General features: G+C 41.7%; 1 protein-coding gene across 1 annotated transcript in view; it reads right to left on the bottom strand.

The window, feature by feature from the left end:
- The window catches only part of LOC141099719 (uncharacterized), a 772,310-nt gene that overhangs the window by 538,439 nt on the left and 207,757 nt on the right, over positions 1–26,114 (bottom strand). Inside the window, exons 7-10 of the mRNA XM_073587712.1 lie at positions 21,439–21,465; positions 21,331–21,357; positions 951–995; positions 681–734 (exon numbers count right to left, since the gene is read on the bottom strand). Of these exons, the coding sequence (XP_073443813.1) occupies positions 681–734; positions 951–995; positions 21,331–21,357; positions 21,439–21,465 (153 nt within the window). The remainder of the gene's footprint in view (positions 1–680; positions 735–950; positions 996–21,330; positions 21,358–21,438; positions 21,466–26,114) is intronic.

Below are 26,114 nucleotides of genomic sequence, written 5' to 3'. Positions count from 1 at the left end.
GTCATGGGTAGAGGGAAGAATGGATTCAATGAAATTTCAACAAATTCTTGAAAAAAACATAGCATTTGTAAAAAAAAAGCTAACGTTGAAAAGAGGATGGCTTGTTCAAATGTATAATGATGCTAAACACGTCAAAATCCACAATAGACTATGTCAAAAGGAGGTAGTCTATTGTAAATCTGAACATGATTGAAAATCTGTGGCTAGACATCAAAATAGCTGTGCATGGAAGACAACACATGAATCTCACAGAACCGGAAGAATTTTGCAATGAAGAAAAGATGAAAATCCCTGAAACAAGAATTAAAAGACTCTTGGCTGGCTACAAAAAGCATTTACAAGCTGAAATACTTTCAACAGGGGGTGCTACTAGGTACTAACCATGCAAGGTGACCACACTTTTGTATAGGCCCATTTTCCTTTTTGTAATGTAAAAGATGAAAATATATATATTTTTTGTCTAAAACACAAAGGAAATGTGTCATCTCTAACTTAGGCCTTTTAGAGATCATTTCATCCTCAACTTACTTAACTGTTTACAATTACAGTAATTTTGACCATGGGTGCCCAAGCTTTTACATGCGACTGTATATTATTACTACATTATTATGCCCACAATATTTTAGCATATTTATATAAATATTTTGTAGCAAGATTTTCAAAATCAATTATATTCACACCTGAATTCCAACTTTTCCTTTACATCCTGTTGATCCCATTCGACCAGGCTCCCCCTAAAATTTAAAAAGGCAATATATTACACATACTGTTTCATATTAATTTATAATTATTCCACACAATACCCAATGTAGTAATCCACCCATGAAGTAAAGAAAAACTACAATGTTACAATAACATAAAATTACAAGTTGACAAACCCATCAGTTTAGTATCATAAAAGTATGATTTGCTCTGGTATAGAATCCAAGTATGAGGTTGTTTAATCTTACCTTTTCACCTACTGCTCCATTGTATCCAGGTTTTCCAGTGTCCCCCTGTTTGGAAGTGAAGTCATAAAGCTATTAACATTAGGTTAAAGGGAATCTGTCAGCAGGATTGTACTGAGTAACATACAGATAGGTTGGTGCCTGTTATACTGAGTAAAATGATACCTTGGTTGATGAAATCTGTCTTGTGGTTGTTGTTTAATCTTTATTTTCAGTTTTGAGTTAATGATATGCCCATGGTTCGGGGAGGCCTGTTGGGGGGTCTTCATGTGGTGCTCTGTTTAGGTATTCATCTGTAAGGCTTATGACAGGTCACTGATCCCTCACTGACCTGCCCCCTAGTTTACATATTGAATATCTATAATAATAAATGTGCCCTAAGCAGCTTCCGGTTGTAATAACTTCCGTCCAGTTGTAACCGGTGATGTCACCGCACACCTCTTTCCATGTTAACCCTCAACACACACACTCCTCAACACACACTCCTCTCACCTTTCACCATCTCTACTCACGTCCACTCACTCCTTCACTCCACATACGACCCCTTCTCTCACTCCGTCTCTCATACTCACGCCGTCATCGCCGCTGATCCACGATGCCCGACATCTTCTTCCACCGGCGCCATCCTGGATCCAGACGTCCTCCACGCTGGCGACATGTTCTTGCGGCGACGCCATCTTGAGTATCGTGAAATCCCGCGATACTCAAGATGGCGTCGCCGCAAGAGCATGTCGCCAGCGTGGATGCCGTCGGGATCCAAATTGGCGTCGGCGAAATCTCGCGAGATTTCGCCAACGCCATTTTGGATCCCGACGTCGTCTACGCCGGCGACATGTTCTTCCGACGACGCCATCTTGAGTATCGCGGGATTTCACGATACTGAAGATGGCGTCGCCGCAAGAACATGTCGCCGGCGTGGAAGGACGTCTGGATCCAGGATGGCGTCGGCGGAAGATGTCGGGGATCGTGGAGCAGCGGCGATGACGGCGTGAGTATGAGAGACGGAGTGAGAGAAGGGGTCGTATGTTGTTAAATATTAATAATCCGTTAATTTCTTATCACACTCAGTTCTGTACGGGACATTGCCTTCCACTGACACTGCATGTGCTATTTTAGCAAGTGGTAAATGTCAGCTCCACTACATATTTAAGTAAATGTCAAACTCCATATATACCGAGATCACGTGCTTCAAGAGACATATATAATTCATGGCTAACTGTAGAGGTCGCTCGTTCCTTCCCTCATCATCATGAGACACCGACATCTCTGCTCGGACATAACTGAACAACTGGTATGTAATTTTACTACGAAGAAGCCTAAGAGAGACAGAGGCCATTTGCCATGTGGGATCTCAGAGAAAGAAGGTGACAAGCTTTTGCAATGAACTAATGGACAATCTCTCTTTCACCTATTTTTATATTTTTCTGTAATAATCTTTTCTTTGATGGAAGAATCCAAATAAACCACTACATTTTTATCTGGTAACTAGTCCTGAGTATTTTACAGGATAAGCATTATTTTACATTGGAGAGCCAGCCAGATCTGAATTTTTGTATTTTTTTTTGCGGATTTCCCTCAACTTGCCCAAAAGGGGGATTGAACTTTGCTAATGTCAGTCATATGTGCAAGTTATCAGGAACTCCACTACTCACAAGAATCAGACAGAATCTAGAAGTGAGGACTAAGAATTGCCAGATGGATTGAGAAGTACTACAAGTGCCAAAGTGCCAGACGTGCTGAAGCCAGACGTGTGAAGACCGGAGCCCAGCGTTGTCCATCAAAGGAACAAGCTGAGACATTTCAAGGTAAGAGAAATAAAATGGATGTCATTAATTCTTATGCTAAGCAGAGTAAATTGAAATTTAAGTCTGTAGACGAGTCTAATTCAGAAGTATTATGGCTTAGCTTATATGCCGAGTGTGAAAAAGAGAATCAGAAGTTAGATTCTAAGTTTTTCAACAGAGAAGGAGATAAATTAAAAAATATTCTACAGATGGTAGATATATTTCATAGATCTGTGTCAGAGAAATCCAAAAATGATTGTGTGAAGGAAAATAGTGATGTTCCCGAGATTCACTGTAATGTGGAGAAACAGTTACAAGTAGCAGCAGCTATTGAAGGTGACCTTGCAGACGTGGAACAAAATGGAGAAGTAGGAGGAGACTTCAGAACTGACGTAGAGGACGTACAAGGGAAAGACGTACCATTAAAAATAGACGACTCACAGGCCCAACTTCGAAGTAACGTAAGAAAAAATTTGCTAAAAATATGCAAAATCATTCCTGCATATGATAACAAAATCCATGTTTGTAGAAACTCTGAGGTTTTTGAAAGCTGTGTTGACAAATTTGATTTATCTAACAAGGAGGAGAATCAGTTGTTCAAAATGTGGATCCCTGTAAACTTTGCTAGGAGATTGACTTTAAAGTTATCTGGTGAAAAACATGATAATTTATCTGATAAGGACAGATTACAAATTCTTATTTTATGTTCAAATGAAAATCATCCAGATATTGATATTCTTCAAAAATTAAGGATTGGTCGGAAGGAATGTACTTTTACGTTTATGTCCATATATGAACGTCTGTACAAAATGCTGAGTGAGAATGTCAAAACACCGTCCCTCATAAGGAGTTTTGTAAGCAAATTTTGGTTTTTAAATCCTGCATCTCGTGTTATTGCGTCACAAAAAGATTTTTTATTGGAATGTGCGCAATCCCTTGATTTTGCCAGAAAACACGAGAATCGTGAAAGGAAAGTAAATGGTGCTAATTTTGTGAAGACAGGCAGAGTAAAATCTTATCAGAAGCCTGTATTAGCAAAGCCTTCTAAAATGAGTTTTCCCCGAAATCAAATCTATGAAGAACGAAGAAAATCACATGTTTGTTATAAGCCATATGGAATGATACAAAGGATCACCGAAAAAACTTCACAGTTTAAGCCCTATAAAATTCCAAGTTCTGATTTTCTTTCTGTAACAAAGATGGCCGAATTTGACAGACAGAAGCAGATGGTGAGTGACATCATGGCCTGTAAACTGAATATTCTGCTTCAAGAATCTATCAGCTTCAAAATGGCAAGAACCTTTCAGGATATTTTTTGCAGAGAAATAAGTATGGGTGTAGGAATTGGCTAGAAAAAGTAATGATATATATATTGTGTAAAAGTGTTATGCAATGTATTAATTAGTTATATGTAATTATTTTATAGAGTATAATCCTGTAGTTCTATGGTTTGTGGATAGATACATATTCATACAGTATATAGTGTTTGTAGAAGTAATCTACTTCAGTAATAATATTTAGAATTATGAATATGATATTAACCTTATCTTTTATTTTTCCTTAGAATTTTTATTTCAAAGCAGGACTTAATCGGAAAAAATTCTCTTACAAGGATTTATGCCTTTATTTACACAGGAAGTTGCAATTATTGCATGATTTTATATATTTAACACTTAAAAAGAAAATAACTAACTGCATTTTAAAAAGTGTTCTGTGTGTGTGCCTTTACTGCATGGCTTGACATGACAACCACAGCATGTGAAATTTGAACTTTGTTCTAATAATAAGTAAACCAGTATACTACGTCCCTGTTCTTTAGGAAAAAGAATTTTTAGGGGGTCTCAACTTTTGCAAACCAATGGAATTTTTTTTCCAGGCCTAAATGTCAAGTATAGCTATACAACATATATTTATGTCATGTGTATTTGGGGAATATTCAAGGAAATATTAAGACTAAATTTAAATAGTTTACAATGCATTGATAATTAGGGTTAAAATACGTGTATTCATCACACCTTCGTATGTGGGATAATATGTGACACAGTCTGAGTGACAGTGACTGAGTGTATGAGCAGCTGCTGAGCGAGTAATGTGATACGTTTGATGGATGAGGCCTCAGGATTCTGAATGCAAGAAAAAAAAAAAAACCCAAAAGCTTATCTTTAGGAGAAATATGCAGATCAGTTAAATTATTAGAATATTAGGATATATAATGAAATATTATCTATACAACATATATTTCTATATTTCTATAGTAATTATTATTTCTTGATTTAGTTAATTGTGGATAAGTGCAATCGCACATCAAAATGGTTTATGAAGAAAATCTACATTTAAATTAATTTTCCAAAGGATAATTTTATGATATTCAAATTAATTTTAATGGTTACACATCTTCAGACAAATAATGGTATAAGCAAGTATGAATTCACACAATTTATAAATTAATTATTTTTCATTTTGGTTTTGATAAATGAATTATTTTATGAAACAATATTTTTTGGTATTAAGGGGGAAATATGTTTTTGATCCTGACTACATCATCACATTTGATTAATACCTCTTCTTCACAAATTTTAATAAAAAAGAAATATTAATAAGGTACAATGGTATAAGTATTGGGTATAATAACAAGTATATAAAGAGTCATTTCTTTACACTAAGAGGAATATTATATGCAAAGTTGCATAATTTGAATATTTTGGTAACACAAGTTTATGACAATTATGAAATAATCCAGATCATGGAAATATTAAGGGTATATGTTACTGAAGACATAACTACTCTGCATCAACATAAAGGCCTTATTCTTATTTTTATTTTTATTCTTATTCTTATTTTTAATTTTCAATTTTTTAATCTATTTTTATTATAATTCTTACATTTTTATTTTTTCTTTCATCAATATTTAGTAAAGTAATATCTACTGAGAATATTGCTTCATTAAATATAGCAATGATATGGTTCCATTACAAAGAAAAATGTTTCACTTCTGAGTTATATGCAACAATTCTTTTATTCATTCATTCGCTCACTCATATATTCTTATTTTGGTTCATGGCTATACATTCCTACATATTATTAGTATAATAAATATATTCCTTATTAATAAAGATGAAAACACTGGTTACATAAAACACAGTGACACCTATGGGTTGAAAAAGGTAATTACATCTATGACATATAAAATGTTCTATCACATGAAAAAATATGGATAATAATGTATTATCACTTATTATTGGTTTATTATTTCAAACATTGAAATCCATATATGGTACAAATTCTGATAATAATTATATGGATATTACTGATTGCTATGGTACGCTGTGATATAGGTTAGGAAAATTACCAGATTTGGTATAGAAAAGGGAATGAAGACTTCAAGCAAGATACTGAAATTACGTTAATAAAGACTTTTCATATTTCTAAACTTTATTGATTCTTATCAGTTGCAAGAAGAAGAATGCCGCTATCCAGAAGTCCCAGAAGGTAACAAAGTTATGATGTCTGAGTAATAGACTGAGTCAAATCACAAGTGCAGTATCCACCACTGACAGTCACAAGTGCAGTATCCACCACTGACAGTCACAAGTGCAGTATCCACCACTGACAGTCACAAGTGCAGTATCCACCACTGAGTCACAAGTGCAGAATCCACCACTGACAGTCACAAGTGCAGTATCCACCACTGACAGTCACAAGTGCAGAATCCACCACTGACAGTCACAAGTGCAGAATCCACCACTGACAGTCACAAGTGCAGTATCCACCACTGACAGTCACAAGTGCAGTATCCACCACTGACAGTCACAAGTGCAGTATCCACCACTGACAGTCACAAGTGGAGTATCCACCACTGACAGCCACAATTAAAGTGTCTAACCTGACAACCAGAGGACGATGATCCTATGATGCTGAGATGAACGGTGTTATCATGCTCTTACCAAGTTCCAGAAGTTTTCAATCACCTGTAAAGCTTCGATGAAGACTGGTGAACAATAAGGTAATTGTCAGGAAGCTACAACCCTGACATATGTCCTGTGCATTAGGACAAGGACTGGTTATGGTGCTATGTTTAGCAAGAAAGAGTCATTTTAACCCTTGCTTTGCTGACCAAAGACGTCACACCTGTTCAAGGACCAGTGCCGATGGAGGATTCCAGAATATCCAAGGCGAGCCAATGTAAGGCCAGGTTTTTAAAGGTGACACTGCACAGATATTAAAGCTGCATTTCATCCATAGACTTTGTTTTCTTATCAACATTTGAATTTATGGACTTTGATTTTATACACAACACGATTTCTACAACATCTATATGCTATAAAAAAAACTGTATTTTTAAAAGAACCAAGAAGAAGACAGAAGACATCAAAATGAAGACCAGATGACATCAGATGATGATGACTGGACCTGAGATGCTTCAATTTAGATTTAGGGAAGTATAATTATACATATTGTATATGAATATTGTTCACGGCTTACCATAACATGAATTCAAATCAATTATGTCATTGAGTACTTATAACAGTAATCTAATATTATTATTATTATTGATATTAAATTATTTTGTCAAAGAAGAAGAAAAAAGATCTCATTATATTTTGAGGGTTCCAATTAATGTCTGTCTCCCTCAAAAGGGGGAATTGTTAAATATTAATAATCCGTTAATTTCTTATCACACTCAGTTCTGTACGGGACATTGCCTTCCACTGACACTGCATGTGCTACTTTAGCAAGTGGTAAATGTCAGCTCCACTACATATTTAAGTAAATGTCAAACTCCATATATACCGAGATCACATGCTTCAAGAGACATATATAATTCATGGCTAACTGTAGAGGTCGCTCGTTCCTTCCCTCATCATCATGAGACACAGACATCTCTGCTCGGACATAACTGAACAACTGGTATGTAACTTTACTACGAAGAAGCCTAAGAGAGACAGAGGCCATTTGCCATGTGGGATCTCAGAGAAAGAAGGTGACAAGCTTTTGCAATGAACTAATGGACAATCTCTCTTTCACCTATTTTTATATTTTTCTGTAATAATCTTTTCTTTGATGGAAGAATCCAAATAAACCACTACATTTTTATCTGGTAACTAGTCCTGAGTATTTTACAGGATAAGCATTATTTTACATATGTGGAGTGAAGGAGTGAGTGGAGATGGTGAAAGGTGAGAGGAGTGTGTGTTGAGGAGTGTGTGTGTTGAGGGTTAACATGGCAAGAGGTGTGATGCTATTGCATCCTCCCGATGCGATAGCATCAGGCCATAATCTAGTCTATAATAATAAATTCCCTAAGCAGCTTCCGGTTGTAACAACTTCCGTCCAGTTGTAACTGGTGACGTCACCGCACACCTCTTTCCATGTTAACCCTCACCACACCACTCCTCCTCAACACACACACTCCTCAACACACACTCCTCTCACCTTTCACCATCTCCACTCACGTCCATTCACTCTTTCACTCCACATACGACCCCTTCTCTCACTCCGTCTCTCATACTCACGCCGTCATCACCGCTGATCCACGATCCCCGACATCTTCTTCCGCCGGCACCATCCTGGATCCAGATGTCCTCCACGCCGGCGACATGTTCTTGCGGCGACGCCATCTTGAGTATCGTGAAATCCCGCGATACTCAAGATGGAGTCGCCGCAAGAGCATGTCGCCAGCGTGGATGCCGTCGGGATCCAAAATGGCGTTGGCGAAATCTCGTGAGATTTCGCCAACGCCATTTTGGATCCCGACGGCATCCACGCCGGCGACATGTTCTTGCGGCGACGCCATTTTGGATCGGCGAAATCCCGCGATACTCAAGATGGCGTCGCCGCAAGAACATGTCGCCGGCGAGGACGACGTCGGGATCCAAAGTGGCGTCGGCGAAAACTCGCGAGATTTCGCCGACGCCATTTTGGATCCCGACGTCGTCCACGCCGGCGACATGTTCTTCCGGCGACACCATCTTGAGTATCATGGGATTTCACGATACTCAAGATGGCGTCACCGCAAGAACATGTCGCCGGCGTGGAAGGACGTCTGGATCCAGGATGGCGCCGGCAGAAGAAGATGTCGGGGATGGTGGAGCAGCGGCGATGACGGCGTGAGTATGAGAGACGGAGTGAGAGAAGGGGTCATATGTGGAGTGAAGGAGTGAGTGGACGTGAGTGGATATGGTGAAAGGTGAGAGGAGTGTGTGTTGAGGGTTAACATGGCAAGAGGTGTGATGCTATCTCATCCTCCCGATGCGATAGCATCGGGCCATAATCTCGTTAAATATATTGAGAAAAAAAATTACCTGCAGCAGGAGCTGACGACGGCGCCTGCGCTGCAGCATGATCGCAAATGTAATGTGCAGTTAATTGTTTTATTTCATGCTATAAATAACTTTATTAAAAAAAAGTGTCTCAAAACTGTGCTGGCCATGCCTGCGCAGTAGCAGCTATCGGCGATCCAATAGATGCTCCTGTGCAGGCACCGGCGGCTCTATCTTGAAGGAGGCAATTTTTTTTCTCTAGCAAGATGGCCCTGCTGGCGCCTGTGCAGTAGCAGCTATCAGATCACTAATAGCTGCCACTGAGCAGGCACGGTCAGTGTCTTTTGGAGACACTTTTTTAATGAATTTATTTATAGCATGAAATAAAAGAATTAACTGCACATTACACATGCGATCATGCTGCAGCGCAGACACCGAAGCCTACCTGCCACAGATAATTTTTTTTTCAATATAAATAATAATCATTATGTAAAATAAGGGGCAGGTTACTGAGGGATCAGTAACCTGTCAGAAATGAGTACATATTCAGAGCACCACATGAAGACACTCCCCCACAGGCCGCCCTGGAGCACGAGCATATCATTATTAGTGATGAGCGAACGTGCTCGCCACTACTCATTACTCGCCCAAGTATGACTGTACTTGGTGTACTCGCCGAGCACCAAGCATTTCCGGGATTACTTGGTAGGAACTCGGGTCTCCACCCAGCTTTTATGGCAGACTTTACAGACCCAATCACGATGCAGGGATTGTCTGCCAGGCAATGAAACACCGCAGTCATCTTTGTTGTGGTCATGCAGTGATTTGTTGGCCGCACATCATCATCAGGGGTATAAGAGACTGGACGCCACCCTGCTCGGCGCATTCAGCTCCGGAATAAGATAGTGTAGGGAGAGCTGCTGCCAAGATCGGGTTAGAATTGGGGATTTATTAGTCAGTGTGGGGTCTACCATCGTAAACTACTCAAATCCAGATAAACCAACAGTCCTTCTAAGGACTAATTCTGGAGTATATAGGTTCCAGTGTTAGGCAGGGTAGTGTACGTCGCTATATACACATCCGTGCAAGGTCTGGAGGCACTATATGTGTGTATATAGATCATTGCATACATCAGGAGGGTCCATTCCCTTCCTGTGTTGTGGTGCTGCTGCTGCTGCTACCTGTAGGCTATATTGGCCGTATATACCTAGCCCCAGGTGTAATTGGCTTTGAAAATTTTTTTGGCCACGGCTAATAGAGCTTTTTTTATTGCAAAGCAATCCAGAGCCCTTTTTCTCCCTCCATTTGCTTTTTGACAGTGCACAATACAGCCAGATCCTTTTCCTAGCACAACGTGAAAATCCAGCAATTTGAAAGGGGTCCCAAACATCCCTTTTGAGTAAGCAGAGAAATATTTAATTTTTAATTTTTATATGGTACGGTTGAGTAGATTTTTTGGCCACACATTTTTTCGTGTGGTATCTCCATGCCAGCTGATATCTGTGCGTGCTCAAAGTGTGGCCAGTTTAGGCCGGTTTTCTTTTTTTGTCCTACGAGTCACTGTACTTATATACAGCAGTATTTAACAAAAAATAAAAAAATACAGGCCGCACATTTGTCATAGTGGTATCTGCATGCCAGCTGATATGTGTGCATGCTCAAAGTTTGGCCAGTTTAGGCCAGTTTTCCTTTTTTGTCCTGGTTGTCACTGTACTTATATACAGCACTAGTTAGCCCAAAAATAAAAAAAACAGGCCACACATTTGTCATAATGCTATCTCCCTAACAGGTCTCATTTATCATTGCCAAAAATTTGGCCATTTTAGGCCTACACATTGTATGTTTTTTCAGTCTGTTAACGTACTTATTAAATCTGAAAAGGCAAAACACATTTTTACATAAAGTCCAGATAGGTAAAAGTGTGGTTTTCCAGCACACGTAGCACATACAAGTTGCCTCCTAAATCACCCTTTTGAGGTGAACGTGTATAATATTCTAGTCCATTTATAATGGGCAAGGTGCATGGCAAGGGATGGGGAAGTGGACGTGATGGTGCAGGCCGAGGCGTGGGCAAGCTGAAATTGGCCCACCAAAAACACCCACATCTTCTCTCTGGATCTTAGTGTCCAAAGTCCTATGGGACCGCGGCAAGTCAGCACTATTGAAGCCAGAGCAGTGTGAAAAGGTTGTTGGTTGGACAGCGGATAATAATTCCAGTTACTTATCCACCACCACCAGCATCGTGTCTTCAACACGGTCAAGTCAAAGTAGCCATGAATCTGGACCGCATATTCCTTACCCTGATCCTCTTTCCTCCCACCGTTAGAAAAAGAGAGTAAAGGAAAAAGAAATTTCAGGTGTGGCGTGTGGGTGTAAATACTATATGAAAAATGCTTATATTATGTTCGTTAATATCAAAAACCCTTCACCACACCGCACAGGACAATAATATTACTATGTGGACAGTCGAGACACCTACCAACAAGACAATAGAAAAGAAAAATAATGTCCACTCAAATAATTTTTATTATTATACCTCAGGTTAAAAACATAACAGAACATATAAATCTAGTTTAGTCAATATACAGCAAAGTAGGATGTAACTGTGGCGCCCCTGAGGCTTCAGTCGCCACAGAGGTACTGCACCTTTTCCTAAGGTGTAGTGCCCCACCATCCAGGTAGGCTGGGAACTCCTTTCCGCATTCCAACACCTGCATTCCACACACAGGATAGTTCAGTGGGGCCACCTAACAGCTTCATGCTGGGGGTTAGCAGAGCACCCCTCGTGGAACCCTGCTTCGTAACACGAGATGTGCTGGGAGGCGGGTGGAGAGAGATGATACAAAAGAGTGGGAAGAGTTAAAGGCAGTTGGTTAGAGGAGAGAGAAGAGAGAAGATGGGTGTCTGTGGGACGTGCTGCAGCAGGTCCCAGTGATCTGGGCTGCTGGCACGAGAAAGACCAGAGAAAGAGACTGATAAGATTGATAACCTAACCTTCCATAAGAGAGAGAGAACAGATCGGAACGAAGGAGAATAGAAGGATGGTGGGAAGCAGGTTGAGAAAGAGAGAAAACCCTTCCAGTCCAGAGAGCGCAAAGGCCGGGGCCCGGTCCCCGAGGTTGATTGGATCTTTATGTCCGGCAACAGACACCAGAGGAGTAGTGAGCCGCTAATGCCTTGCTCCCATCATAGACTTGGGACACAACAGCAACTGAATAGAGAGCCGGGACGCAGTGAGGAGTCCCCGAAGCAGGCTACAGCTGTCTGTCATACAAGTAAAGACTAGGAACACCTAGAGAGAGGCATTCCAGGGTAACTAAGTACTGGAGTGCTTCGCCCCTAAAGGTGCATTGGAGGAGTCATTCAGTAAGGTACATGTTGGCGGAGTGTGGAAGGGAGAATCCTATCCTGCCTGGAGGTTGGCTGGAGCCCTGACCTGGAGAACACAGTACGGAGGCAGGCAGTTGTGTGAACTGCAAACAGTGAGTAAAGCTTTGGAACCGCATACTCTGGTGTCCTCCAGTTATTCCCACACCACTACACCTGGGTACCAACCTCCATACCATTCTGCGCCTCTCCTCATCCATTGCACCTACACTGCCCTGGGACTACAGCTCCACCTGTGGGGAGCTATACCATTTCTGCTGCACCACACTATCAGTCCCAGCAGATCTGCATTCAGTATTAGCTTACCATCTTACTTGCCAAACACCATGGGTGGCGTCCCGAACTATTCATATAAACTTTAACACCATTAATATCACCGCCATTGATATTGAGCGCCCAGGGCCACGGACCGGGTCACCGCTGCTGTGACACATTCCCGCCTTGACACCGGCCCGGTACCGAGTACCCCGCTGCCCTGGGTGTGTGAGTGCGACCCATAACAACCAGGAAGGATATATACAAAATATTCTATAATATCGTTATAACAAATGCTGCAATGTAGAATTACCATACATCCAAATTTAAAGTGACAAGTGCAAGTGCTATGCTAAAAAATATATTGCCAAAATTCCCTGAATGTAGTAAGGTAGTGATACCAAACAAAGTGACCTGTGCAAGTGCTTCTTCACATAAACCTAGTACTATCACAACAAAGTTACATGTGCACTATTTTTCAAAAAAAGTTAAACAACTTAATGCTATCACAGCGTAAACTAAATAAAAAAAAAAAATCCGAAAGTGAAAGTAATACAAGCAACATTTATTAGATAATGTACCAGGAGGTGCATGTATGTACGTGCACTAGTGGTATATTCAAGTAAAAGCAGAATAAAAAAAATATATATATCAAGGAACTCACTAGAGTGGCAGGTCTACTCCTGGATGGCATCCTCCCCAATGCGCGTTTCGGTGTGTAGCCTAAATGTTGCTTGCATTACAATAACTTTCGGATTTTATTATATTTTATTTAGTTTATGCTGTGATAGAAATATGTTGTTTAATATTTTTTTGAAAAATTTTGGCAATATATTTTTCAACATAGCACTTGCACTTGTCACTTTAAATTTGGATGTATGCATGGTAATTCTACATTGCAGCATTTGTTATAGCGATATTATAGAATATTTTTTATATATCCTTCCTGGTTGTTGCATCCTACTTTGCTGTATATTGACAAAACTAGATTTGTATGTTCTATTATGTTTTTAACCTGAGGTATAATAAAAAAAAATATTTTAGTGGACATTATGGTCCATTTTTCTTTTCTGTTGTCTTCCTCCCACCATGCTGAGTGCCTTGAGACAACTGATCCCACACTCGGACACTCCGAAGAGCTGTTCAGTTTTCCATTTGGAGATTCGTGCCTCTCGCCTGGTCCACTTGAAGTGGGGCAAGATGATATTCCATGTAGCGATGCACAAATCATTGAGCAGCCACGGTCACAAGAGGTGGACGATGATGAGACATAATTACCAGAAAGTCAGGAGGAGGACCAGGGTGGGTAAGTGGAAGATGAGATGGTGGATGATCTAGTAACAGACCCAACCTGGTAGGAGGACATGCAGAGCGATGACAGCAGCACACGGGGAGGTAGGCATCGCACCACTTCATGCAGGAAGAAGCAGTGTGGTATCTGCAGACAGAAGGCGTGCAACTGTTTCCCGTGATACCAACCTGGCGGAAGTTGCCAGTCCAACTGTTAGGTCTTCCTGAGTCTGGTTCTTTTTTAAAGACTCTGCTGATAACCTAAACAGGCCATTTGCAACACCTGTCATGTCATCATCAGCAGGGGTAGCAAAACTACCCGTCTTACCACCACCAGCATGATCAGGCACATGGCAGCAAAGCACCCGACTTTGTGGGCCCAACCCCATGCTTCAGGAACAGTATCTGCGGGTGACACCACAGCTTCATCCAGTGTTGTGCCTGCAAGTCAATCCCTTGTCCATGGTGCATGCGAAGAAGCCTTCTGCCTTGCACCTGCAGTTGGCCACAGTCAAGCGGCACCATCATCAAGCACGTCCACGTCCTTGTCCCAGTGCAGCCTTCAGTTGTCCATACCCCAGTCATCGGAACATAAGCGCAAATTCGCAGCCAACACCCCACAGGCCACAGTAATCAATTCTCATATTTCTTGTCTGCTTGCGGTCAAAATGTTGCTTTTTAGGCTCATGGAGACAGAAACTTTCTGCAACCTGACAGCGACGGCTGTTCCAAGGTACTCGGTCCCGAGCCTCCTCTATTTCTCCCGCTGTGCCGTCCCGGCATTACACAAGCACGTGTCCCACAACACTACCTGTGCACTCAACAATGCAGTTAATGGGAAAGTACACCTAACGACGGACACGTGGACAAGTGCTTGTGGCCAGGGATGGTACATCTCACTGATGGCACACTGGGTTAATATAGTGGAAGCCTGGGCCCAGTCAGACCTTGGGATGGAACATGTCCTCCTGACGCCAAGGATTGCAGGCTCTAAGTCAAGCAGGGCTGACCCCACTGTGTACAGCTCCTGCATCTCCTCCTCCTCAGCCTCCATGTCTGAAATGAGCACATCAGTCACAAGCTGGAAGCACTGCAGCACTGCCAAAGCAAAGCGGCAACAGTCTGTGCTGAAGCTAATTTGCTTAGGTGACAAACTGCACAATGCTGAATAGTTGTTGACAGCTCTGAAAGAGCAGGCAAATGTGTGGCTGACACCCCTGAATCTCCAACCAGGCATCGTTGTGTGTGACAATGGCAGGAACCTGGTGGCGGCTCTGAGGCGAGGCAAACTGACACACGTACCATGCCTGGACCATGTGCTGAACCTCATTGTTCAACGTTTTCTAAAAAGCTATACGGAGCTGCCAGATCTGTTGGTTAAAGTATGCTGCCTGTGTTCCCATTTTAGAAAGTCAGCTACAGCTTCAGCCGCCCATGCCGTGCTTCAGCAGCGATTGCAGATTCCGGCTCACCGACTTGTGTGTGATGTGCCCACACGTTGGAACTCTACACTGCATATGTTAGAAAGGATTGGTGAGCAGAAGCGGGCAGTAGTTGAATATCAGCATTAACAAGGATGATGTTTTTCTGATTTGACTCCACACATAAGACCCCAGGAGTGGACATGGATGTGAGACATATATAGCATCCAGCAAAACTTTAAGGAGACCACCAAGATGGTGAGCGGCGATGACGCCATAATTAGCGTCACCATCCCGCTCATCTGCATTCTGAAAAGCTCTCTGCTCACAACGAAAGTGGATGCATTGCAGGTGGAGCACAAGAACATAGATTTAGGAACCATACAGGGTGATTACACGCAGCCCAGCCTCGTGTCATCCCAACATGGATTGGTTGACAATGAGGAAGAGAAGGAGGAGGAAGAACAGGAGCTACTTTCATCGGCTATAGATGGGACTACAACCATAACTGTCATACTGTCTGTTCAGCGTGTATGGCCTGAGGACAGCAAAAAAGAGGAAGAGGAGAAGTAGGACACCTTGGTCAGTCGTCCTCTTGGTGAGGACACAGAAGGCTTGCCTGTTACCGGTCTGACACACCTGGCTGACATTATGTTGTGCTGCCTTTCCCGTGGCCCCTGTATTATCAAAATATTGGGTAACAGTCATTACTGGCTAGTGAAACTTTTAGACCCACGCTACAAGGATAACTTTCATCTCTTCTTCCAGAGGCAGACAGCTGTACCAAAATGGTGCAGTACCATAGGGCCATTTTTGCAGAATTATTAAAAAAATTCCCATCTCAAAATGCTGGTGGCAGAGATAACATTTAGTTGGCCAACCAAGCAGGACAGGCGAGAGAGACAAAAGTCCAGTACAGCAGAGGCAGGGGAATACTGGCAAAGTTCTGATGCTGAAGGAATACCTTGCTGACCGTTCCAACATCCTCCGTGATTCCTCTGTGCCTTTTAATTATTGGGTATCCAAGCTGGACATGTGGCATTAGCTGGCTCTGTACGCCTTGGAGGTCCTGGCCTGCCCTGCCGCTAGAGTATTGTCAGAGCGGGTTTTTAGTGCTGCTGGTGGCATTATCACAGATAAGACCATTTGCCATTCAATGGAAAATGCAGACAGACTGATTCTTATAAAAATGAACAAGGGATAGATTGGACCTGACTTCTCGACACCACCTAATGAGGACAGTGAAGCATAAACTCCAATGTAGTTTTTTTTGGGAGGTGTATTCCCATACTACTCTTCACAACCAAACATGGGTATGCGTTTCCTGATTTTGGCTATTTGGTGTCCTCCTTCTCCTCATCCTCACCATCCACTACTACTTGAACACCAGGGTGAATGTATTCAGTCTTGCTCCGACCACTCTATGTTTTGGCAAGGGTGTTATGATGCCCGTCATCAAAATACAAAAAATATGTACACCCCACCGGGGAAATGTTTGCCAGCCCATACACTAAGTGTATGGGCATTCCAAGTCTAGGAGACCTGCTCCTAGAAATTGGGCCTATTTTTTAATCAGGCCTTCCTCGAAGTCTCATCATCCACCGCCACTAGATCAAAAGGGTTTACGTGTTCCGTGCAGCTACAGCCAGTGTCGAATTATTAACAAGGGTGGGTGGTTATGCTGTGCGTAAAATACTTGTTCTGAAAAAGGTTGAGGTGTACCCCACAGGGGAAATGTTTGCCAGCCCATACACTAAGTGTATGGGCATTCCAAGTCTAGGAGACCCGCTCCTTTAAATTGGGCCTATTGTTTAATCTGACCTTCCTCCAAGTCTCAGCATCCACCGCCACTAGATCAAATGGGTTTACGTGTTCCATGCAGCTACAGCCAGTGTCGAATTATTAACATGGGTGGGTGGTTATGCTGTGTGTAAAATACTTATTCTGAAAATGGTTGAGGTGTACCCCACAGGGGAAATGTTTGCCAGCCCATACACTAAGTGTGTGGGCATTCCAAGTCTAGGAGACCCGCTCCTTTAAATTGGGCCTATTTTTTAATCAGACCTTCCTCCAAGTCTCAACATCCACCGCCACTAGATCAAAAGTGTTTACGTGTTCCATGCAACTACAGCCAGTGTCGAATTATTAACATGTGTGGGTGGTTATGCTGTGCGTAAAATACTTGTTCTGAAAATGGTTGAGGTGTACCCCACAGGGGAAATGTTTGCCAGCCCATACACTAAGTGTATGGGCATTCCAAGTCTCGGAGACCCGCTCCTTTAAATTGGGCCTATTGTTTAATTTGACCTTCCTCCAAGTCTCAGCATCCACCGCCACTAGATCAAATGGGTTTACGTGTTCCATGCAGCTACAGCCAGTGTCGAATTATTAACATGTGTGGGTGGTTATGCTGTGCGTAAAATACTTGTTCTGAAAATGGTTGAGCTGTACCCCACAGGAGAAAATGTTTGACAGCCCATACACTAAGTGTATGGGCATTCCAAGTCTAGGACACCCACTTCTTTAAATTGTGCATAGTTTTTAATCAGACCTTCCTCCAAGTCTCAACATCCACCGCCACTAGCTCAAAAGGGTTTACATGTTCTGTGCAACTACAGCCAGTGTCGAATTATTAACACGGGTGGGTGGTTAAAGTATGCTGTGCGTAAAATACTTGTTCTGAAAACGGTTGAGCTGTACCCCACAGGAGAAAATGTTTGACAGCCCATACACTAAGTGTATGGGCATTCCAAGTCTAGGAGACCCACATCTTTAAATTGGGCATAGTTTTTAATCAGGCTTTCCTCCATGTCTCATCATCCACCGCCACTAGATCATCAGCGTTAACATGTTCCATGCTGCTACAGCCACAAGGGTGGTTTTTTTTGCTGCAATACTTGTTATTGAAAAGGTTGAGATGTACCCCACAGGGGAAAATGTTTGTCAGCCCAAGTCTGTAGCAGCCAAAGGCCATTGTCAGCCTAGGAGACCCGCTCCTTTTTAATGGGACATTTTTTGTTAAGAAGCCCTCCTACATGTTTCTTTCAAGGGGGGATTGGAGTGATTGGGGTGCATTTGACTTGGTATCAGGGCAGGCCTTACAGTCAATACATAAGAAAACAGAACGGGAGTACAAAATGAATATTGGGAAGTGGATTTTCCTGTGCCCATCCAGTACCTGGGTTCAAAGGCATATTGGGGTGCAGATGACTTGGCAGCAGGGCAGGCCTTACTGTCAATGCATAAGAAAACAGAATGGGAGTACAAAATGAATAATGTGAATTGTATTTTCCTGTGCCCATCCAGTACCTGGGTTCAAAGGCATACTGGGGTGCAGATGACTTGGTAGCAGGGCAGGCCTTGCTGTCAATGCATAAGAAAAGAGTATGGGAGTACAAAATGAATAATATGAATTTGATTTTCCTGAGCCCATCCAGTATGTGGGTTCCAAGGCTTATTGGGATGCATATGACTTGGCAGCAGTGCAGGCCTTGCTGTCAATGCATAAGAAAAGAGTATGGGAGTACAAAATGAATAATGTGAAGTGGATTTTCCTGTGCCCATCCAGTATGTGGGTTCAAAGGCATATTGGGGTGCATACGACTTGGTAGCAGGGCAGACCTTGCAGTCAATGCATAATAAAACAGAATGGGAGTACAAAATTAATAATGTGAAGTGGATTTTCTGATGGCCATCCAGTACATGGCTTGAAAAGCTTATTGGGGTGCATGCATCTTTGGGACAAGCCAGGCTCTCCTGCCCGATCTCAGTGCAGGAGCTCAGCACTGCAGTGGCTGAGCTTCTGCACTGACAGCAGGGAGCGGCGCCCCCGTTGCCCCCAGCTGTTAACCCCCTGAGTGCCGCGATTGAGCGCGATCGCAGCGTTCAAGGGGGGAGGCAGAGGGTAGGGGGCTCCTTCTGCCTCAGGTCGGTGTCCCCGCGATGTAATCACGGAACCCGACCTGTGCCATGATGACCCGGAGGTGTCATGACAACCTCCGGGCCATTCAGCTACGGAAAGCTGTTGAGACCATGCTCACAGCATGGTGTCAGCAGCTTTCAGCATAGGTATAATGCATTACAATGCTGGAGCATTGTAATGTATTATATCTAAAATGAAAGTGAAAGTCCCTTGAAGGGACAAGGTAAAAAAAAAAACATTTTTTTAAAAAAATATTAAAAAATAATAAAAAAAATCCCCTAAAAATTCCACTAAAAATACACATTTTTATGTAAAAAAAAAAACAAAAAAATACACGTTTGGTATCGCCGCGTCCGTAAAAATCCCATCTATAAAAGCGTCACCCTAGTTAACGCCTTCAGTGAGCGCCGTAAAAAAAAACAAACAAAAAGGTAGCACATTATATTTTTTCCAAGCGGTATCATCATACTGCTTGGAAAAAGTGCAATAACACGTGATAAAAAGACGGATATAAATAAACACGGTACCGCTGAAAATGTAATCTTGTCCCACAAAAAATGAGCTGCCATACAGCTCCATCAGCGGAAAAATAAAAAAGTTATAGCTCGCAGAATAAAGTGATGCAAAAATATTTTTTTTCTATTAAAGTTTTTATTGTGTAAAAAACACCAAAACATAAAAAAAGATATAAATGAGGTATTGCTGTAATCGTAGTGACCCGAAGAATAAAGCTGCCTTACCAATTTTACCACACGCGGAACGGAGGAAAAAAAAAACAATTCCTGAATTTTTTAGTTTTTGTTCATTCTGCCTCCACAAAAATCAGAATAGAAAGCGATCAAAAAAGGTTATGTGCCCGAAAATGGTACCAATACAAACGTCAGCTCGTCCCACAAAAAACAAGCCATCACATGACTCTGTTGGCCGGAATATGGAAAAATTATAGCTCTCAAAATATGGCGATGTAAAAATTTCTTACAAAAAATTCTTCCAAAAAAAAGCATCTTTAAGTGTGTGACAGAAGCTAAACACGAAAATAGGATATAAATCTGGTATCGCTGTAATCGTACCAACCCAAGAAATTAAGTCGCCATATCACTAATACCGCACGAGGAACAGCGTAAAAAATAAAACCAATTCTTCACCTTTTGTGGATTTGTGCATTCTGCCTCTCAAGGATCATAGTAAGGAGATCACAGTGGTTCCCTCCCATATATGGGTATCAGCGTACTCAGGACAAATTGCACAACAACTTTGGGGGTCTAATTTCTCCTGTTACCCTTGTGAAAATAAAAATTTGGAGGCATAAAGATCATTTTTGTGGAAAAAAATATGATTTTTTTATTTTCACGGCTCTACGTTATAAATTTCTGTGTAGCACTTGGGGGTTCAAAGTGCTCACCACACATCTAGTTAAGCTCCTTGGGGGGTGTAGTTTCCAAAATGGGGTTAATTGTGGGGGGTTTCCACTGTTTAGGCACATCAGGGGCTCTGCAAATGCAACATGATGCCCGCAGACCATTCCATCGAAGTCTGCAATCCAAAATGGTGCTCCTTCCCTTCTGAGTTCTGCCATGCTCCCAAACAGTGCACCGGTAAAAATGGCATTAAACTCTAACAACATTGTTTATAGATGTGAACTAGGAGTCAGGAATGCTTCCAGGGGTGATCCCCATGTCATATGAGCAGTGTTTTCATCATTTTCAGACGGTTTTAGACATTAAAAGAACCCCCCGGGTGATCACGATAAAATTGCTCGGGTCTCCCATAGACTTACATTGGGCTCATTGTTCTGTCCGAGTACCCGAGTATTCCAATTTGCTCAACCCGAGCAACGAGCACCCGAGCATTTTAGCGCTCGCCCATTACTAATCATTAACTCAAAACTGAAAATAAAGATTAAACAACAACCATAAGATGGATTTCATCACCCAAGGTATCATTGTAATCAGTATAACGGCACCAACCTGACACTGTGTGTAGGTTACTGTGCACAATACTGTTGACAGGTTCCGTTTAAGTTATTGAAAAATAATTTTATGCCGATGTTATGGTATAGCATACCTTCATCCCTGGCTCTCCATAATCTCCCTATAAATTACATCAGTTATTAGTCAATTATTTGAAAACATGATTAATATAAAAATAAATAAATATGTAACTTAAGCTTACTTGTTCTCCTTTCTGTCCAGGATAGCCCTTTAATAAAATAAAATAAAAAAATTCACATTTTAATACAGATTGCACCGATTTCATTACAAAAATGCATAACTTGACTGGATTCTACCATGATTTATCCTTTTTTTGTAACTGAAGCACTAGGTTTTCAGTGGTTTTAAAAGATTGTAAGGCTACATGAATGAATACTTGATGTAGTTTTGATTTCACAGATTTTCTGCAGGTTTTCTGCACCAATCAGCTTAGGTTGCTTGTGTTTTCCTATTTTTTGTTTACCGTGTTTTAGATAAAGCTGCTTTATTTTAGATATATCCTGTTACGTGGCCTTGACAAATCTTTTTTAATACAGTCGTGTGGATTACATGCATTTTTATTGCATTTCTCCAGTGGAAACACGCTAAAATTTCATATGGATTTTTTTACCTGTGGATTTTCCCCATGTGATAAAATTTTGTGAGTAAAATCTTCTCATAAAAGTCATTGTACTAGCAAGAGAATAGACATAGTTGTGGATATCAAAAATGCACTTTGCTGGAACTGTAAAATATTGCATTATTTGTGCATTGAAAATGTGCAGCGTCAAAACATCTCTAAGAACTCATTATGGAAACATTAAAACAATGAAGAGTCATACATTTGAAGCATTTCATTTTGGTCTTTACACAGGCTTTTTTATTTTGATTCTATTTGTAACATCTAGTGATGAGTGAACAAGCTCGCTACTACTCGATACTCGCCCGAGTATCACTGTACTCGTACTCGGCGAGCACCGAACATTTCTGGGATTACTCGGCGGGAACCCGGGTCTCAACCCTGCATTTTTGGCGGTCTTTAGAGACCTGTTATGAATGGGTCACCGAGGAGGATAGCAGGACCAAGCTAAACCACAAGAAAACCAGAGAGGTTGGTAACTAAGCAGATTGCAGATCCCTGATCCTATCCACACAACTAGCAGTAGCCGTGGAGCGTACTTACGATGCCCTAGACGCCTTGGCACAGCCGGAGAACTAACTCAGCCTAAAGAAAGAAAGGTGAAATCTAAACTGCCCCGGAGCAGACCCCAAAGGAATAGACAGCCCCCAAACATATATTGTCGGTGAGACAAGATGAAAACACAAACGTAGGCAGAAAAATAGACTGAGCAAATGATGGGGCCCAAACTGAATAGATAGGACAGGAAAGGAAAGACACTGTCTGCAATCACGCAAAAACCCTGAAAAAACCAACAAATCTGATGCACAAAAAACACTGAAGTCACACAACTTCGCCCCCACTATATCAGCACTCTGCTATATACTGAAAGCAAAGCAAAAAGAGACCAATATAACAGGGGACGGAACAAACTGACACAAGTAGTAACATATGGGCGGTGATCCAGCACTGCCCCAGCAGGAGCAGGCTGACCCACACAAAGCAGAGACAGAAAAAAACAGATCAAATGCAAAAAGATTAGCAAATGAACCACTTAGGTGAACCATGCAGGAACAGAGCAGGAGACATCAGACATCAGACCTCAGAAGGCACAGGAAGAAAATCACCAGCAGGGATTGAAGGAAGTCAGCTGTCTTAAATACACCAGTCAGAAACCCCAGATCTCCAATCGTCGTCATCATCATCAGGTGGAAAGCCTCTGTCAATCTGACCAGCTCCACTACCTCCAGTAACCACCAGAGGGAGCCCAGAAAGAGAACTCGCAACACCTCTGTCAATCTGACCAGCTCCACTACCTTCAGTAACCACCAGAGGGAGCCCAGAAAGAGAATTCACAACAGTACCCCCCCTTGAGCAGGGGTCACCGAACCCTCATCCACGCCTCCAGGCCGGTCAGGATGGGCCCGATGAAAAGCACGAACCAATCTTTCGGCATGAATGTCAGAAGCAGAGACCCAAGAATTATCCTCCTGGCCATAACCCTTCCACTTGACCAAGTACTGGAGTCTCCGTCTAGCCAAACGAGAATCCAATACCTTCTCTACCTCATACTCCAAATTACCTTTAAACAATACAGGGTCAGGAGGCGCTGCCATGGGAAGTACTGGCTCCACAAACCTCTTCAACAAAGATTTATGAAAAACGTTAGGAATCTTAAATGTAACTGGAAGAGCCAAACGGAAAGAAACGGAGTTAAGAATTTCCAAAATCTTATAAGGTCCAATGAATCTTGGCTTGAATTTTGGAGATGCAACTTTCATAGGAATATTTTTTGAAGACAACCAAACCATATTACCCACTTTAAACCGGGGACTAGTGTTGAGCATTCCGATACCGCAAGTATCGGGTATCGGCCGATACTTGCTGTATCGGAATTCCGATACCGACTTCCGATATTTTTTCAATATCGGAAGTCGGCATCGGAATCGGAAGTTCAACGTTGATTGACAGCCTGACGTCATCATGATGCGCGGTGTGTGCGCATCATGATGCGCCGTCATTTCGGGCCTTCCGGGGGTCTCTGCCGGCCTGCCGGGGGGCTGTGTGGACTGCCCGGGGTCTGTACCGGCCTGCCGGGGGGCTGTGCCGGCCTGCCGGTGGTCTGTGCACCCTGTGGGGGTCTGTACCGGCCTGCCGGGGGGCTGTGCCGGCCTGCCGGTGGTCTGTGCACCCTGTGGGGGTCTGTACCGGCCTGCCGGGGGGCTGTGCCGGCCTGCCGGGGGGCTGTGCTGATGTCCGGGGGTCTGTGCAAGCATCGTCCGATGGGACTACAAGTCCCATCTGGCGATGCCTGCTACCATGACAGTGATTGACACATTAGCCAATGATGGGACAGTAGTAGTCCCATCATCTGGCTAATGTGTTAAATGTTAAAAAAAAAAAAAAAAAAATACTACATACATACTACATACATACTACATGCATGCTACATACATACTACATGCTACATACATACTACATACATACTACATACATACCACATACATACTACATACATACTACATACATACTACATACATACTACATACATACCACATACATAACACATATATACTACATGCATGCTACATACATACTACATGCTACATACAAACTACATATATACTACATACATACTACATACATACTACATGCATGCTACATACATACTACATGCTACATACATACTACATATATACTACATGCATGCTACATACATACTACATATATACTACATGCATGCTACATACATACTACATGCTACATACATACTACATATATACTACATACATACTACATACATACTACATGCATGCTACATACATACTACATGCTACATACATACCACATACATACTACATACATACTACATGCTACATACATACTACATATATACTACATGCATGCTACATACATACTGCATGCTACATGCATGCTACATACATACTACATACATACTACATGCTACATACATACCACATATATACTACATACATACTACATACAATACATTCATACAATACATACATAGACATACAGTACATATAACATAGAGTAACATACTTACCAATACTTGTCACATTGTTCCCCGAAGCCATTGTCTTTTACGGAATAAATATTAACATAACAAACCACAAAAATACTCACCCACGATCCGAAGCAGTCCACGAGTGTGTCCCACGACGATCTTGGGTAGAGAACTGCAGCATCAGCTGTTGCTGCCGTTCTCTACGGGCTGCAGGAATCCAATGACGGAAGGTAGGTATCCTTCCGCACTGTATTCCTCCGCCACTTAAAAAAAAAAAAGTCCCTAGTCTCACTTTATGCCATTGCTGTGTGGGAATTTCCCACGCAGCAATGGCATAAAGTGAGACTAGGGACTTTTTTTTTTTTAAGTGGCGGAGGAATACAGTGCGGAAGGATACCTACCTTCCGTCATTGGATTCCTGCAGCCTGTAGAGAACGGCAGCAACAGCTGATGCTGCAGTTCTCTACCCAAGATCGTCGTGGGACACACTCGTGGACTGCTTCGGATCGTGGGTGAGTATTTTTGTGGTTTGTTATGTTAATATTTATTCCGTAAAAGACAATGGCTTCGGGGAACAATGTGACAAGTATTGGTAAGTATGTTACTCTATGTTATATGTACTGTATGTCTATGTATGTATTGTATGAATGTATTGTATGTAGTATGTATGTAGTATGTATGTAGTATGTATGTAGCATGTATGTAGTATATATGTGGTATGTATGTAGCATGTAGTATGTATGTAGTATGTATGTAGCATGCAGTATGTATGTAGCATGCATGTAGTATATATGTAGTATGTATGTAGCATGTAGTATGTATGTAGTATATATGTGGTATGTATGTAGCATGTAGTATGTATGTAGCATGCATGTAGTATGTATGTAGTATGTATGTAGTATATATGTAGTATGTATGTAACATGCATGTAGTATGTATGTAGTATGTATGTGGTATGTATGTAGCATGTAGCATGCATGTAGTATGTATGTAGTATATATGTGGTATGTATGTAGCATGCAGTATGTATGTAGCATGCATGTAGTATATATGTAGTATGTATGTAGCATATATGTAGTATGTATGTAGCATGTAGTATGTATGTAGCATGCATGTAGTATATATGTAGTATGTATGTAGCATGTAGTATATATGTAGTATGCATGTTGCATGCATGTAGTATATATGTAGTATGTATGTAGCATGCATGTAGTATGTATGTAGTATGTAT

This window comes from Dendrobates tinctorius, unplaced genomic scaffold (genome assembly GCF_039654945.1).
Source record: "Dendrobates tinctorius isolate UK_male_01 unplaced genomic scaffold, ASM3965494v1 ptg000102l, whole genome shotgun sequence".
In the NCBI taxonomy this organism is placed as follows: domain Eukaryota; kingdom Metazoa; phylum Chordata; class Amphibia; order Anura; family Dendrobatidae; genus Dendrobates; species Dendrobates tinctorius.
The sequence above is the reverse complement of the archived record's forward strand: the minus strand, read 5'-3'. Positions and strand labels throughout refer to the sequence as shown.